The sequence below is a fragment of the Euprymna scolopes genome, chromosome 33, assembly GCF_053919585.1.
Source record: "Euprymna scolopes isolate OS-2025 chromosome 33, ASM5391958v1, whole genome shotgun sequence".
Classification (NCBI taxonomy): domain Eukaryota; kingdom Metazoa; phylum Mollusca; class Cephalopoda; order Sepiida; family Sepiolidae; genus Euprymna; species Euprymna scolopes.
Window position 1 is genome coordinate 2,954,909 of NC_136514.1, and position 17,740 is coordinate 2,972,648.

At 30.9% G+C, this 17,740-nt stretch overlaps 1 protein-coding gene across 2 annotated transcripts in view; it reads right to left on the bottom strand.

The window, feature by feature from the left end:
* Positions 1-17,740, bottom strand: part of LOC145258092 (uncharacterized) — a 59,185-nt gene that overhangs the window by 5,017 nt on the left and 36,428 nt on the right. For both annotated transcript variants that reach the window (XM_080115828.1, XM_080115829.1), the window contains 3 exons: positions 14,530-14,636; positions 13,692-13,794; positions 4,699-4,724 (listed from right to left, as the gene is read on the bottom strand). In XM_080115828.1, the coding sequence (XP_079971954.1) occupies positions 4,699-4,724; positions 13,692-13,794; positions 14,530-14,636 (236 nt within the window). The remainder of the gene's footprint in view (positions 1-4,698; positions 4,725-13,691; positions 13,795-14,529; positions 14,637-17,740) is intronic.

Consider the following 17,740-nt stretch of genomic DNA (forward strand, 5'->3'; position numbering starts at 1 on the left):
TAGGATCGTCGAGTAATATAACGTTGCTTTATTTTAATCGCTTCCCCCATTGTTTTTCCCCCCACATGTAATGCAACATTATTTTTTTTTCTTTAAGAGGCGGTGGTTATTTTGGCCTGGCAGACCAACACAAAGCCTACCCTAAAACTATAATTTCTTCATATCTGGGGAAACTATTCATTTCATAGAATTTTAACTGTTATTTTCATTTTCAGCACCATCGTAAACCTTTAATAATAGTAATTTTAAAGGATTTTTTGTGGGTGAAAAGATGCAGTATTTTTACCAATATTTCAATCAGTCATTTGTTTTCATAGTTTTGCACTTACACGCCTCAACCCCTTGGAAACACTTCAAACGAACTACGAAAATGCCATTTTTACATCTCCAACACATTTGAAAATAATTTCTGACGAGGACGCTTCACAGAACGTCTGAAACGCGTAAAAACGATTTCAATGATTTAAAAACATTATTACAATGATCCAAACAGAATTCTCAATGAAAAATCAAGACACGGAATAATAAAATAATGTTAAAAAATACATATTGTTGGTGACTACCCCCTTATTTAAATACACATCTTTCTTTCGTTGGAATTTCTTAACCCATTATATATATATATATATATATATATATATATATATATATATATATATATAAAAGTGAACATGTCTGTATCTGTCTGTCTCTGTGCCTGTCTGTCTGTGTACATTTCCCTACGCAATAACTCTGTCAATTTTAAGTCTACAGACTCGAAATTTGATAAACAGGATATTGAGATTTGGAAAAATCTATGTGATCGGTTTTCGGCCAGAAATTTGGCTGTTAAGGGGTCAAAGTTCAACGATTTTACCTTTGATAACTCTACCAAACACCTCCGACAATTTTGGGTCTAAACACTTGAAATTTTAGATATAGGTTCATGGACATGGATCTAACTTAATAACTTGATTTGAGCCCAAAACAATAAATGCTAAGAGGTCATAATAGGGGTCAAAGTTTTAAAAATTTACCGTTTTTTTTCCTTTGCTCAACATACACCTCCAAACACCCGGGCAACTCCAGGCTGAAATGCTAGTATATATATATATATGGAAAACAATTCGTGCGAACAGTTCATTCAGAATTCAACATAAAGATAAAAAATAACCAACCGTATTTAAAGAAGAAGTCCAGTTTAATTTATATATATATATATATATATATATATATATATATATATATATATATATATATATATATATATATATATATTTAAAAGAGTGTAGCCATCAACAATTGTGGGGTTTTTTTTAAAGGTTTTCATCATATTTTTATTTTAAAATATTTTTATAACGCGTTTCGAGCTTAGGGTGTGCTCTCTTCAGATATTTTCGTAAAAAGTTTTTCTTTAAAATGGGAGTTTGTAGATATGCCTCCGCTGATATTAAATATGTTTTTCATAGTGATGCGATGCGTGTGTTCAGTGTTTAGACATTCTGTCTCCAACTGTAAGTTGTTCACTGTGACCGGTCAAAGTTAGTTTCAAAGAGTGTTTTTTAGTCCATATATATATATATATATATATATATATATATATATATATATATATATATGTATATATATATATTAGAAGAAGTACCCGTCGTTGACTAGGTTCAAAAACAGTCTACAGAAAATGGACTGTGATTGATGAAAGTATGATAGGTTACGAAAAGGAGGGGGTTGTAAAGAGATAGGTTTTGATACTCAAAAATTTTACCCTAAGCAAAATATGATGAAAGTAAAGATAATTTTCGTGAAAATATATATTTTTATATCAACTTTGGTTCCATTCGTAGCCAAGAGTGACCAACAAAATGATGATTCCTTACAAAGAGAAAATGTTATATATATAATAATATAAATATACAAGAGATAAATGTTACCATGGTCAATAAAAGTTACTTTTATGGTAGAAAAGTTCATTGGTTTGTATTTTTAAGTAGTTTGTAATAAAATTTTCTTTTAATTCACAAACCGATTAAAAAAAAAATCAAAATGGCAGCGACTTTTAAATGGAGAGCCCCGTTTTCAATTTGAAGGAGGGGCACCTGAGCATTCCGTGCTAACAATTTAAGAGAATTCCGTCAACGTAAGGAACATTTATAAACATATTTTGATGTTTTCCGTTATTTTGTGCTTGAGGAATATTCGATTATGGCATGTGTAGTTTAGATAAAAATTCATTTAAGTAGTTATCGCCTCAAATTTCGTTTTAATTTCGGTTCGCTGAAATTATTTCAAGTAAAGAGCATTAAAAACTATTTCAAAACAAAAAAAAAACATGAACTGAACTTTTATTGACTATGGTAACATTTATTTCTTGTATATTTATTTTTTCGGGTAGTCGTTTGTTGGCTTTTCTGCTAAACACTCTTACTAAATAATATCGACGAAAGAAAACAAAAACAGTTTTGAAAAATAATGAAGCTTTACTTTAGTAAAATAATCCAAAATAGCAAAATGGGATATTAAAAAAGTAAACACGTAATTACTTTAGTTTTTTAAAGCAAAGAATCGATATAAATATGAATAAGAAGAAAATGGCGCCCTTTTCGAGCAGAACAGCTTCGTTTTAGTTTTACAGTATTGAACAGTGTAGTACTGCGCCGTCGGATTCAGTGTTGTACTATCGTCATGTAAAGACCATGCAGAAAGGGTTTTAATCAACTGAATTTCTTCTAGTACACTGACAAAAAAAGCTTAAAAAGATATATAAATAAAAATAAAAAGATTATGTTAATGTTTTTAAAAAGACATGTAATCACATGAGCAGGATTTTTTCCTTCTTTTGACACGATAATAAGTAACGTTCTTATTTTTTATTATTTATCTATTTATCTATTTTTGAAAGAGTGGCACGTGCAAGTGAAGAAGGAAAGAAACAGAGTTATGCAAAATTTGTGTCGAGAATTGTTTAAAGTTCCGACTTCTTTTTTTGGCTTTCACTTTAATAAGAACGTGAATTTATGAGGTGAATTTATTCGACACAATAGGATTCAACGCAAAAAAATAAAAAAGCTAACGTGAATTAAGATTAAAGTTAAGATGTTATTGTGGATTCTCACGCCTTTTAAAAAACCTTGTTAAACTTTGTGACATATTTACATTGTATGGAGGTCAGGCGCGAATGAACACTCAATAATTTTATTATAACATATTTCTTCAAACTGAAACATAATTATCAAAGTATGCATACGTAAATAGATATGAAAAGTCTTTGTTAAAGTTTGTGCCATATTTCCATGGAGTACAGGCGCGAACGCAGACCCCACAATTTTATTATACCATCCCTATTTAAGTTGAAACATACTATTCAAAGTATTCTTATGTACATCTATATCAAAAACCCTTGTAAACGTTTTTTTTTTAATTTTTTTTCCATATTTTGGGGACCAGGCGCGAACGCAGACCCCACAATTTTTATGAACCTTCTTTCTGCCAGATCAAACATACCCATTCCTGATCCTCGATACATCTTCTATCATTATATGCAATCAGTTTTTTAAAATAGTCAACCATATAGGAGCCTATTCGTGATCAGACACACACACACACACGCACACACATACACAGAGACGTTCAGTTATATATATATATATATATATATATATATATATATATATATATATATATATATATATTACATTTTCACCCCAAACAAGGCACATTGCCACTTTGGTGTAGGGGGCTACTATCAGGGGTAACAACTACTGGGGTACTATGTAGGGATTTGGGCAGCAAGATGTCGGTTCACGTTACACTTGAACTTCTGCACGTCAGTACTGTTGGAGAAGCAGTGACCTGGAATGGAATTCCAAAGTCTGGCGGTTCTGGGGAAGAAACTATTGAAGTAGAAAGATCTTTTACATCTAGGGATCTCTACAGTGTGGGGGTGGGATTTAGCAGCCTGTCGGGTTTGTCGAGGGTGCTAACGTCGTGGGGGCACGAGTGATTGCAGTTCGTCAGAGCATTCACCATTAAAATACTTGTAGAACAGGCAGAGGGATGCAACATTTCGTCGATGGGACAGAGGCTAAAGCTTAGATGCCAGTTCAGGGCCTATTAGGTTTGCAATTCTCTTTTGAACCTTGTCAAGGAGCGAGAGAGTAGTAGCAGATGCACCAGCCCACATATATATATATATATATATATAATGTGTGTGTTGTGGGGGGGGGGCTGGTGCATCTGCTACTACTCTCTCGCTATATTGTTGAGTCAAATGATATTAAAAAGCATGGAGCTTTTTGTTTGATTATTTCCTTTTTTACGTTTTCCAATCTCCGAATTTTTATCAAAATTGTATAAGTTGGATTCATATGTTTGTTTTTGCATAGCGAGCGCTTTCGACTGAAACATTTCCATCATTCTCATGCAGATTATATCATTTAATTTCTTAAAATTATTTTTTTTAAATTACTTTTTTTTATTACGATATTACATGTGCTAAAATTTGTATATTTTGTGTTTTTGGTCAGGTGTTGAGCTGGTTAATTGAATGGGTGGACAATTTTTAACGGGGTGGGGGGTTAATATTAACGTTTACATTGTGCTGAATTACATTTACATTTTTATGCATATTATTTAGAATTTACGAACCTTAATAAAATGTATAAAAAAATTTTTAATGAATAAATTGTAAAATAAAAATAAATTTTAATAAAACATATTTACCAATTTGCTGCCATTCTTTTGGAAAACTGAAAAACAAATAATTTTTAAATGTAAATAAAATGTATTATAAAATGTACAAAACCGACTGGAATTATTAATGACATCGTTCAATACTATCGTAATGTTCGGTTTAATGTCCATTTTACATGTTGGCATGTTTTAGACGACTTTTAGAAATTGACTTGAGCGATAACCAAACATCAGAAGTCGTTTGGCCGACACCTCTCGATTTTGTGAAGATGACAACTAAAATAACTCACGCCCCAAAAATGTTGCGAATGAAGCTTAACCGACACGACAGTGAGTAGTGTTGGTCTCTATGATTACAGACTTACTAAGAACACTAAACACACATTAAACACACATTAAACACACACTAAACACACATTAAACACACACTAAACACACACTAAACACACACACCTAAAATTTTTACGTGTGTGCCTCTTTTCCCTTACCGCGAACATTTTCAGGAATATACTTACAACTTTTCCAAAGAGCTAGTAATTAACCCAATATATATATATATATATATATATATATATATATATATATATATATATATATATATATGTATATATATATATATATATATATGTATATATATATATATATATATATATATATATATATATATATATATATATATATATATATATATATATATATATATATATAAGTTTCGTGGTTAAATTTTAAATTCTGAAAAAAACAACATATAGAGACATATATTCGATTTAAGAATTTATTGTTTGACGAAAGGAATATACAGAAGGGGTATTTTTTTATTATTAAAATATTTAATATTATTAAAATATTTAATATTATTAAAATATATTTTATATATTTCTGTATATTCCTTCAAACAAAAAATTCTTAAATCGAAAATATGTCTCTATATGTTGTTTTTTTTCAGAATTTAAAATTTAACCACGAAACTTATATATTGCTCTATTCTTAAATAAATAGTGTGGAGATTTGATGAAGTGTTTACTTAAGGGGGCGGTTCATTATGAATTTGTTAACGTTGGACTTGAACACATCCAAGTTGTAGTCAGGTAGGAAGCAGGCAGACGGAACAGAGTTCCACAGGCGTGCAGTTCTAAGAAAGAAGCTTTGTTCATGGAATCCACGTTTTGATTTAGGCACAGATAAAGAGTGGGGGAAATTTTTGGCTAGGATCACCTTGAAAGTATTACTTTAAGTAATATCTATCAGGATCTGTCATCTGAATTCTATCAGTGTTTTATCACGCTTATATATATATATATATATATATATATATATATATATATATATATATATATATATATATATATATATATATAGTCTTTGAAGTTTTTAACATTTGAAACTATACAAAAATTATTTTTTATCATTCGTTAAAAAAAACAAAAAACCATCTAGTCAGTAAGTCATTTAATCACCTGCAATCACTGCATCAACTCTCGAATTTACTATAATACCAATTTTTATTTTTCAAGGGATCATCAGTTGTTTACCATGAAACACTGTTTCGGGGATTTAAAAACAAAACAGTGTAGTACATCATGGCTCCCCAGCAGTGTTGATCAAACACCACCACCCTTAATCTTAGGAAGAAGAGAAGTTACAAAAATTTTGATCCAATTTCCTATTCTTAATTGCAATTACTAACCTTTTAATAGTATAAAAATGAATTTCTTACCTGTGCGATTCATCAATTTCCACATTTAAAATGGATACATTTTTTAATTTATCAGTCTTGTATTCATAAGATTTGGATTAATCCATTTAACTACTTATCACCCCCACTATAGTTAGTAGTTTGTATATTTACATTCTTATTTATTTAAAATTAGATATATAAAGGTTAAAAATATTTTATTTTTACATATATACATTTTTTTTTTTATATATATATAAATTTATTATATGTAATTATAAATACATTTATACATTGCTAATATAGTTTTGGATTTCCTTTATTAATATAGTCTGGTTTATCTTAAACGATTCAAAAGCATCAGGATAACGAACAAATGCTTTATTTAACTGTTTAAATATTTTATTTTTATCTCCACCTTGTTTTATCATCCTTATTACTAAGCTAGAAACTGGTGGTATAAAATCTGTTAATTTTAGAGTAACACGAGCTATTCTCAAAAACTCTGACGTAATGGTTCCATAAAACACAAAAACAGGGCAGGTGCTATCCTTATGGGGCATACGTACTATTTTAAAGGGGAATGCGTTTCTTTTATCAAATATTTTATAAAGAAAAATCCCATCCTCAATTTTTATATCTAAATCCAGAAATGTAGACTGTTGTCCTCTCTCTCTCTCTCTCTATATATATATATATGTATATATATATATATATAGTAAGTTATAAAATATATATGGCGATTAAGCTACACTGAATATTCCGCATTTCATCCACTCTAGCTTAATCGCAATATATATATTTTATAGCTTACTAACTAGCTCTGCCTACGCATTGAGCACTTTTGAAGTAAATACTTAAAGTTTACGCATAAATTTATACTTTCATATATTAATTTTATGTGAGTAAATGAAGTAGTTAATATATATATATATATATATATATATATATATATATATATATATATATATATATATATATATATATATATATATATATATATAATCATAATATTTTCCTCCGAGGAGACGTATGAACATCGAAAACTCATGGGTTAAGGAAATACATTTTAATATACTGTATTCTTTGTCTTGCATACAATAAAATTTCTATATATTATAAATTTAACTTTTTCAAATCACAAATTTTAAATTCCTAAATAATGATGCGACTGAGGTAAAATAGTTTCGCTTGCTTTTTTCCTTATAAAGGAAATGTTTTCCATAATGTTTTATTGTTAAAGTGTTTTTTTATTCCACAAGTCTGAAGAAAGGCTGTTCTTGTGAAAATTTTCAAACGACATAATGTTTGAATTTGTCCAAATGGTCTTGAAACAATTGTAACGAACAATGAAATACACTTTTTGTTGCTATCAACCCATTCTTTGAAGCCTTGGTTTTTGTTAAAACAGTATATATATATATATATATATATATATATATATATATATATATATATATTTGTTTCGCAAGTAGAATGAAAAGCATATCTTATTTTTCTTTTATTAATATTATTGGAATCTTTTCTTTTTTTCCTTGTACACATTTTTGTGAATTATTCCATGGATTTCTGCCTTTGGATTATTATGGACCATCTTCTTCCAATTACGGGATTTCCTTGGATTTTACTTGTACAAATGGAAATTCAATTAACTTTCTTGAAGTTATATATTTGGATTTTACCGTCACTGGATTTTTTATTTTCTATCAAACTATCCATTCATGTGTAATCACCTTTTTCTTCACTATATTCTCTCTGCTTCACTTTTTTTGTTTTCAAGTAAGATCTTTGACTTACTTGTTGTTTCATCAAATACTTTTGCATGCAAAATCCGATCCCACATTTTGCTAATTCCTACCCTCTGATGAGAAGGAAAGTATTTCTTCGAAACTCCACGGATTAAGGACTATCCACTTATCTAGGGTTTCCTTTAAATATGTCGTTTAAATATGTTTTTAACTCTTTTTCAAAGTGTTTTTAACATATTTTATTAACTGTTTGCTCATATTATAAGCTCTATTTCCTATTTGGTTTTATCGAGCTTTTACATCTGGCTGAGATAATTTTATAAATATTAATTCTTTAATATTTATAATATACTTTAATTTTACCATCTTGGATCATTTTGGTGAATTTAATTGTAATTTTTATTTCATATATATATATATATATATATATATATATATATATATATATATATATATATATATATATACACACATATCTATATATATAAAAATGTAAATTTGGTTCGTTACAAGTGAATAAAACCATATTTCTACATTACCAATTTATTTGAAATTTTCAGACAACCCATCTTTAGAGTCGAGGGATGTTTTTATGTTATTAAAATAAATTTTCCTCGCGAATTATTAAAATATTAAATAAAATAAATATATTTTTGTAACTGTTAGTGCGAAACTGTTCTGTTGATAAAACTGAACTTCCGGTTCGATTCATTTCACAGCCACGAATTGATGAGAGGAAGTAGATTTCATTTTCTGTTTACTCGATAAGTAAAAAAAAAACATAATTCATTTGTTTGTCTTCCAAATTTTTTAATTTAAACATTTTTTCTTTATTATATAAGGCAAAAAAAAAAAGTTTGTCGCTTGCTTTTTGAGTTTTCATTTGTTTTTTTTTTTGCTTTTCGATATAAGGTTGGTTGGTAGTGCTAATGCAAAGAGTGGTCCGCGCTATTTTTTACATCGTATTTCCAGGTTTAATTAAAGTTTTATTATATGTTTTTTTATTCAATTGTAAGGTTAAAATACAGATTAGGTACAAAACACCCTCCACCCATGTTAAGAATGGCTTTTTAAATAATAACGTTATTATTTCAACACGGATCACTCTCTGCATGAGTACTGTACTTTCACCTAACAATTTAATAAACAAAACATGGTACTTATGCAGAGAAAGTACCATAATAATATAATAATAGAATAATAACGTTATTTAGAAAGCCATTTTTAACATGGGGAGGACATTTTGTTACTATTCTATACTTTCACCTAACAATTTAATAAACAAAATATGGTACTTATGCAGAGAAGGTACCGTGCTGAAATAACGCTGTTAAGAAAGCCATTCTTAACATGGGAAAGGGAGAATGTTCTGTAACTATTTTATATTTTCACCTAACAATTTGATAAACAAAAGGGTTATCCTGACGCTGTGCACTTCTTTATTTACATTGGAAGTGACGTCACACAAATCTTTTAATACGGATGGCAACAATTGTAAAAATAATTTGTTTTATTTTTCTCTCCCATTTGTTACATTGGTATTTGAGCGGAGAATCTAACATTTCTTTTCATTTTGAGAATTTGTTTTAGTTTTTAATTACTAACACAGCGGAGAATTTAACTCCCCCCCCCATTTCTTATTTTGAGCGGAGAATTTATTTTATTTTCATTTTGAGCTCTTTTTCCGATCCGACGTTACCTTTTACAGGTACTCCTGCACTTTACGACCCGAGCTATTTTTAACGCTATTATTTAGAAACCTATTATTTAACATGGGGAAGGGAGGGTGTATTGTAACTATTCTGTACTTTCACCTAACAATTCAATTAAAAAAAGGTAAATATGAAGAATTACTCCACCCTCGAAAATTCCTTTAAAATTACCACTATTAAAGGTTTTCGGGGTCGCTGAAAACGAAAATAACGTTTAAAATTACGGCAAACGAGTAGTTTCCAAGATATACCAATATAACAAATGGGAGAGAAAAAAAAAATTAAATTCGCAAAACAAATTATTTTTTACTTGTAAACTGGTTTATTAATTGTAGAAAACAAAAACAAACGGGAGAAAAAAGGAGCTCAAAATGAAAGAAAAATAAAACAAATTATTTTTACAACTGTAGCCATCCGTATTATAAGATTTGTGTGACGTCACTTCCAATGTAAATAAAGAAGTGCACAGCGTAGGGATAACCAACAAAAGATAGTACTTATGCAGAGAAGGTACCGTGCTGAAATAATACCGTTATTTAGAAAGCTATTCTTAACATGGGGAAGGAGTTTTGCATCTATTCTATACTTTCATCTAATAATTTAATAAACAAAAATAGATAGTACGTATGCATAGAAAATACCGTGCTGAAATAATGTTATTTAGAAAGACATTCTTAACATGGGGATGGTATTTTGTAACTATTCTGTCCTTTCACCTAACAATTTAAAAACAAAACATGGTACTTATGCAGAGAAGCTACCTCGCTGAAATAATGACGTTATTATTTAGAAAGCCATTCTAAACATGGGGATAGGGGTGTTTTGTAACTATTCTGGATTTTCACCTAACAATTTAATAAACAAAAGTTAAACTTAAGCATAAAAGGAACAGTACTGAAGCATTAACATTATTTAGAAAGCCATTCTTAACATGGGGAGGGGGGATTTTTTCTAACTATTCTGTACTTTCGGTGCTAATGCAGAGAGTGATCTGCGCTATTTTTTAAATCGCATTTCCACGTTTAATTAAAGTTTTATTATATGTTTTTTATTCAATTGTAAGGTTATTATTAAAGTACAGAATAGGTGCAAAACCCCCTCCCCATGTTAAGAATGGCTTTTTAAATAATAACGTTATTATTTCAGCACGGATCACTCTCTGCATGAATACCGATTAACGTTTTGTTCTTTGCTTTTTTTACCGTATTTTTTTTTTCAAGAAAAACTTTTTTAACAAAAATTGAAAGTACACGTCTTTTCTTTTTGTTTACAGAAGTTGTTTTTACAGAATAAAATATGAATGCTTTTTCTTTATTAAAGAAATTGGGTACTCGTGCACTTATTGATCCGTGCTGAAATAACAACCTTATTATTTAAAAAGCCATTCTTAACATTGGGAGAAGAGGGTGTTTTGTAACTATTCTGGACTTTCACCTAACAATTTAATAAACAAAAATTGAACTTAAGCAGACAAGGAACAGTACTGAAGCATTAACATTATTTAGAAAGCCATTCTTAACATGGAGAGGGATGATGTTTTCTAACTATTCTGTACTTTCGGTGCTAATGCAGAGAGTGATCCGCGCTATTTTTTAAATCGTATTTCCACGTTTAATTAAAGTTTTATGATATGTTTTTTATTCAATTGTAAGGTTAAAGTACAGATTAGGTAAAACCCCCTCCCCTCCCCATGTTAAGAATGGCTTTTTAAATAATAACGTTATTATTTCAGCACGGATCACTCTCTGCATGAATACCGATTAACGTTTTGTTCTTTGCTTTTTTTACTGTATTTTTTTGTTTTTTTTTTTCAAGAAAACCTTTTTTAACAAAGACTGAAAGTGCACGTTTTTTCTTTTTTTTTTTACAGAAATTGTTTTTATATAAGAAAATATGAATGCTTTTAAAGAAATTGGGTACTCGTGCACTTATTGATCCGTGCTGAAATAATAACGTTATTATTTAAAAAGCCATTCTTAACATTGGGAGAAGAGGGTGTTTTGTACCTATTCTGTATCTTACAATTGAATGAAAAAAACGGTAAATTTTTAGATTAGGTCCACCTCCACAATTTTCTTTTAAATGATGACTTTTGTAGGTTTTCGACTACGCTGAATACGGAAATCGCATTGAAATTTTGCAGAAATAAGTAGTTATCGAGATATTAAAAATTTGTATAATGCATTGTAATCTCTTGCAGCCGTCTTTTTTACACGCTTGCGCGCATCAAACAAATCTATGCGCGTAACAAAGATGGCTGCCAAATAATACAATGCATAAAACAACTATCTATATCTCGATAATTACTTATTTCTGTAAAATTTCAATGCGATTTCTGTATTCAGCATAGTCGGAAACCTTTAAAAGTCGTCATTTAAAAGAAAGTTGTGGAGGTGGACCTAATCTAAAAAAAATACCAAAAAAAAAGATAAACCTTTAATTAAGCTTGGAAATACGATTTTAAAAAATAGCGCGGATCAGTAAGTACATTAGCACCCATTAATCAGCTCACGTGACCTTATTGTCAAATAAGGTCCGGCTACAATGTTGAACGCGCCGTTCACATTGTTTTTTTGGGGTTTTTTTTTTCAAGTTAAATTCAACTTCCACAATATCTTTTTATTTTTTATAATTTCACAATATCTTTTTTTAATAATAAATTGTTAGTTAAAAAAGCACAGAATAGTTACAAAACACCATCCCCTCTCTATGGTAAGAATGGCTGAAAAAAAATATTAGGTACTCATGTAGAGAGTGATCTGTGCTGAAATAATAACGTTATTATTTAAAAAGCCATTCTTAACATGGGGAGTGGAGGGTGTTTTGTATCTATTCTGTACTTTAACCTTACAATTGAATAAAAAAACATATCATAAAACTTTAATTAAACTTGGAAATTTGAAAAATACAAACGGTGATGGGCACTGTTGATGATGTTAAGTTTGAGAAAATGATTTAAAACTAAAAAACTAAACAAAATACTATCAGAAACCCACCGAATATGTCAGCCTATGTCACAACAATATATAATCAGTAGGTGCCTGACATTGTTTTGTATAGTTTTTAACTGATTTTCCCAAACTTAATGTATTCAACAGAGTCCGCGACTATTCGTCTTTTTCAAATACATAGATAAACACTGCGTTTTTGAGCCGATTAAACATTTTACATTAAATAAAAACACGAAAAAATTATCCAGTTAGATAGAAACGTAATTTACCTTACCTTTGCTTTCATTTATTCGTTTTTGAACAACTTTTTCGAATCTGTGTATAGTAACACCCCCCTTACCCAAATATTAATTAATAACTCACATTTTTTAATACAATAAAAAAGAAAACTATTTAGCGTTTCAATGGTTTAGCAACTTTCGGCTTAATCCACTGAATGTTGGTCGAGCCCAAGCCATGATTGATGGTAACTCCCGAGGATCCGGATCCAATTCTGCAAGAGTACCATATTTTTTTTCATTTTCGCCTTTTTTTTTACTTTTTGGAGTGTATTGCTGTACTAAGAATATAAGAAACATGCATTTTCTCTTTTTATTAGAATTTTCCATTACACGAAATTAAGCCACAGCAACGCGTGGGAGGGTACAGCTAGTATATATATATATATATATATATATATATATATATATATATATATATATATATATATATATATGTAAATTCGTAAGTATATGAATATGTTACTTGTTACCCTTTTTGGTAAATTTATCTCTTGCTCAATCATCCGTCATGTATCATTTTCTTATTCGCCTCTTTTAACAATTGTAGTTGTTCATGTGGCTCTTTGGTTCACCGGAAATGTGATGAAATGTGTCATAAATCTCTACAACTATGACATTAAAGGCAAAGGTCAACTCATTTGTATGACAATAGCTACCTCTGTAAGTTACTCCTTTCCGTTCGGCCTCGGTCTCGTCTGTTTTCTTCACAGAACACTTAGCTCCCTCGATCCTTGTTACGTTTGGTTTCTCTTCTGTTTTCTGAAAGAAACCATATTTGAAAAATAAGTTTTCTTAAATTTTTATTATTTAGAGCAGCGTTTCCCAACTATTTTCGACAAGTGCAATCCATATAGTTTTCGATCCCCCGACAAAAGGAGGATGGATCTGTAAATTCGCCCTAGTCCTTTCGCCCGTTCGTCTGTCCGCACTTTTCTCAATAACTACGCCTTGGAATTTTTTGAAATTTTGCACAAACATTAAACATGATACGAGTAAAAAAGTAACAGAACGGATTTTCCGGTAAAACTCCGGTTACCCCCTAGGGGTGCCTTTCAGGTTAAAATGGCTAAAATTGACACATTTGTGCTTATTAAAAAATTAATGCCTTTGATTTTTATAAAACATTCTGAAAATTTGTAACTAACTGATTTCGATATAATTTCATTTGTTTATAGTTCGCGATAACTCTTGGGTGTGCCCCAGGGGCTCTTTTAGGGCTAATAAAAACACTCAATTTTTGGAACTATTTCACCATATTTATCTCAAATTTTCTGTCTATGTCTATTTAACAGTTTTGCATGGTGCTGAACTTAAATTTAAATATGTTAAGACCTTGGAGACTTTTGGGGCTTAATAGGGGCGGGGTGGGGGCAAATGATGAGCTTAGTCATTTCGTTTTTTGCAGAAGTAAAAAGAAATGCTGCCTAAAAAAATAATGTAGAATAGAAATAGATGAAGAATACGTTTTGTTGTAAAAGTTAAAGGTTTTCTTACCTTGCTAGTCTCGTCAACTTTCAATTTTATGTTCTGCCACAATTTTCTTAAAGTGTCGTCACTGCAATGCGTTTTTGAAAAGGGGTCGACATAAAGTCCATCTGAAACTGAAAAGAAAAGAAATGGATTCTTAGGCATGCAATGTCATAAAAATATCTAATTTCCACAGTTCTTTTAATGTATTTTTATTCAGTCGTAACGCATGTAATGGTTAGGATTAAAGTTAGGATGACCTTTTCTTTGGGGAAAAATCTGGAGTTGGGCCCCTAAAGCAGGTCGACATTGCAAATCTTGTGACTACGTTGGTGCTAAATTATAACATCCTTGTAACAGCATGTCCTCTAATCAACTAATCAACTAAACGCACAATCTATAACCTAGAGAAGATACTCCAGACAGTAAGGAAAACTAGGCTAAGAATGCATGACGCATGGCCAACCATTGGTTTGCTATTTAGGTTTTTCTTCTATTTATCTTTTGTTTCCAATTTTGTAACGCCATAGATAATCTTGGATAGTTCAAATTAGCCCAGTTTTTTCCCATTAATGTCTGTCCAATCCATTTCTTATATGTTCTGCAACATATTCGTTCGAAGTAGATGAGTGGGCTTTGCTACATTTCAAATAATAGTCTGATGTCGTTTCACTGAACAAGTGTTTGTGATCGTAGTTGTTAATATCCTTAGTGTGAGGCTTTTGGCATACATTTTGACGTCTCTCCTAGGTGGCCCCACCAGTTAGTATTTATGGTTTAAGCAGCCAATCATATTCTTGTATTTATTACATCATCTTCCCCCCCGAGTTAAGTTTTCCCATAAAATTTAGTGTTAATATTTTCTCGTTTTAGGATTTAGACATGATCTATTAACTTTTTCCTTTTTTTCCATTTTCAACACAAACAAGACACAGTGCCACTTTCGGGACATAAGTTGCCCTGGGAGTTGAGCAGCAAGATGTCTGTTCACATTACACTTGAACTTCTGCATGTCAGTACAGTTGGGAAAGCAGTCCCGGAAGGGAGTCCCAAAGTCTTGCAGTTCTGGGGAAGAAACTATTAGAGTAGAAGGCTTTCTTACATCTAAGAATCTCTACTGTGTAGGGGTGGGATTTTGCTGCTTGTCGGGTTTGTCGGGGGGAGGGTATTTACGTCGAGGGGGTACAAGGGCTTGTAGTTCATCAGAACATGCACCATTAAAATACTTGTAAAACAGGCAGAGGGATGCAACATTTCATTGATGGGACAGGGGCTGAAGCTTAGATAACAGTTCAGGACCTATCAGGTTTGCGACTCTCTTTTGAACCCTGTCCAGGAGATAAAGATGCAGTTGCTCAAATCTGACAACAATACTCCATACATGGGCGAATGATGGCCTTGTAGAGGTTCAGGATACTTTCAGGCGTAAGTAACTTTCTAACACAGTAGAGAGAGCTCGCCTTCCTCGCAGCAGCCCTGACAATGCTCTCAGTGTATCTGTTCCAACTCATGTTCCCTGTGAAAGTTAGGCCGAGGAGTTTGAAAGAAGTACTTTCAGGTAATGTATCTTTATCCATAGCTATTAGTGGTAGAGAAGATTTCTTGTAATTATTGAAGAAAACAAGCTTAGTCTTGGCAGCCTTGAATGTGATTATCCATTTTTGTCCCCATTCCACTACAGATTGGAAGTCTTCTTCTACTGTTTCTTCCATTTCCTTAGATATGTGTTCATTTGTTTTCCCCTCATGCATGTTATAGAGAGTGGTGTCATTAGCAAATATGCCCATCTCAGAGACAATTTTATCAGGATAGTCATTTATGAATATTAGGAAGAATAAAGGTCTGGAAAATCTGGGTCTCTTTGGACTTGTGGGCCAGCTCCTAGTTCTACTGCTACACCAGGGTCTGCCTCACTTGAAATCACACCAAAAACTATAACCGTGGCTGGAAACTTTGTTTTCATCACCCTTGGCACGTCCCTGTTATTTGTAGCAATCCAGCGATGCATCTTGAAGGTGCTGGCAATGGTCCTGTTGTCATAACTTGGACCGGTAGAGAGCATGAGTTGTACAGTGGCACATCTCCAATCTCGCTCGTTGAACATTGTGTCACTTTCAGACATGATAGAAGGCGCCTATCGCACTTACAAATTTTACACAACTGGCTAACTAGAAAAACAGTTTCCATCAAACGGAAATGGAATCATGTCGTCTTTTCTCGGGCAGCAATTTTATCGTTCAACCTGTACTTTCATGACTTGACAAGAAGAAATCCAAGAAAAATTAAAGCGCTATTGGAATAAGCAAAAAAGATGCTATTTTTTTAGAGATTTTTTTGAAAATTCCGCCAACAACCACAAAATCTACTTTCTCATACGTTAGAGCAAATTTAGATTTTGACATTTTTGACTAACACTAGGTTCTATTCACAATTCATGCATGCACATTCGTGAAATAGTTAGCAAACAGATAAAAATCCGATGACTCCCATCTACCAATTTTTCAATTTTCACCCGTTAGCATCCCTTTTTTTTTTTTTCGAATGAAAACAAATTAAAGTTTTCCACATGTCTGAATACCCTATGTACCAAAGTTCAACTTTGTAGATCCAAAATTTGTTGAGTATATAGGTTGAGAAGTTTCGACACATACACACACACTCACTTTTATAGATATACTAGCAGATGTAACTGGCGTTGCACGATATTAAATTCCTTTTAAAAAAATGAAGTAAAAAATAGAAAGAAACTGACCCATGTGCATGTATGCTTTTAAACAGTTAACTTTTTGTTAGAAAAAAAAAACTGTTAACTTTTTGTTAGTAAAAAAAAACTGTTAACATTTTGTTAGTAAAAAAACTGTTAACTTTTTGTTAGTAAAAAAACAGTTAACTTTTTGTTAGTAAAAAAACTGTTAACTTTCTGTTAGTAAAAAAACTGTTAACTTTTTGTTAGTAAAAAAAAACTGTTACCTTTTTGTTAGTAAAAAAACTGTTAACTTTTTGTTAGTAAAAACTGTTAACTTTTTGTTAGTAAAAAAACTGTTATCTTTTTGTTAGTAAAAAACTGTTATCTTTTTGTTAGTAAAAAAACAGTTAACTTTTTGTTAGTAAAAAAAAACAGTTACCTTTTTGTTAGTAAAAAAACTGTTACCTTTTTGTTAGTAACAAAACAGTTAACTTTTTGTTAGTAAAAAACTGTTAACTTTTTGTTAGTAAAAAACTGTTGACTTTTTGTTAG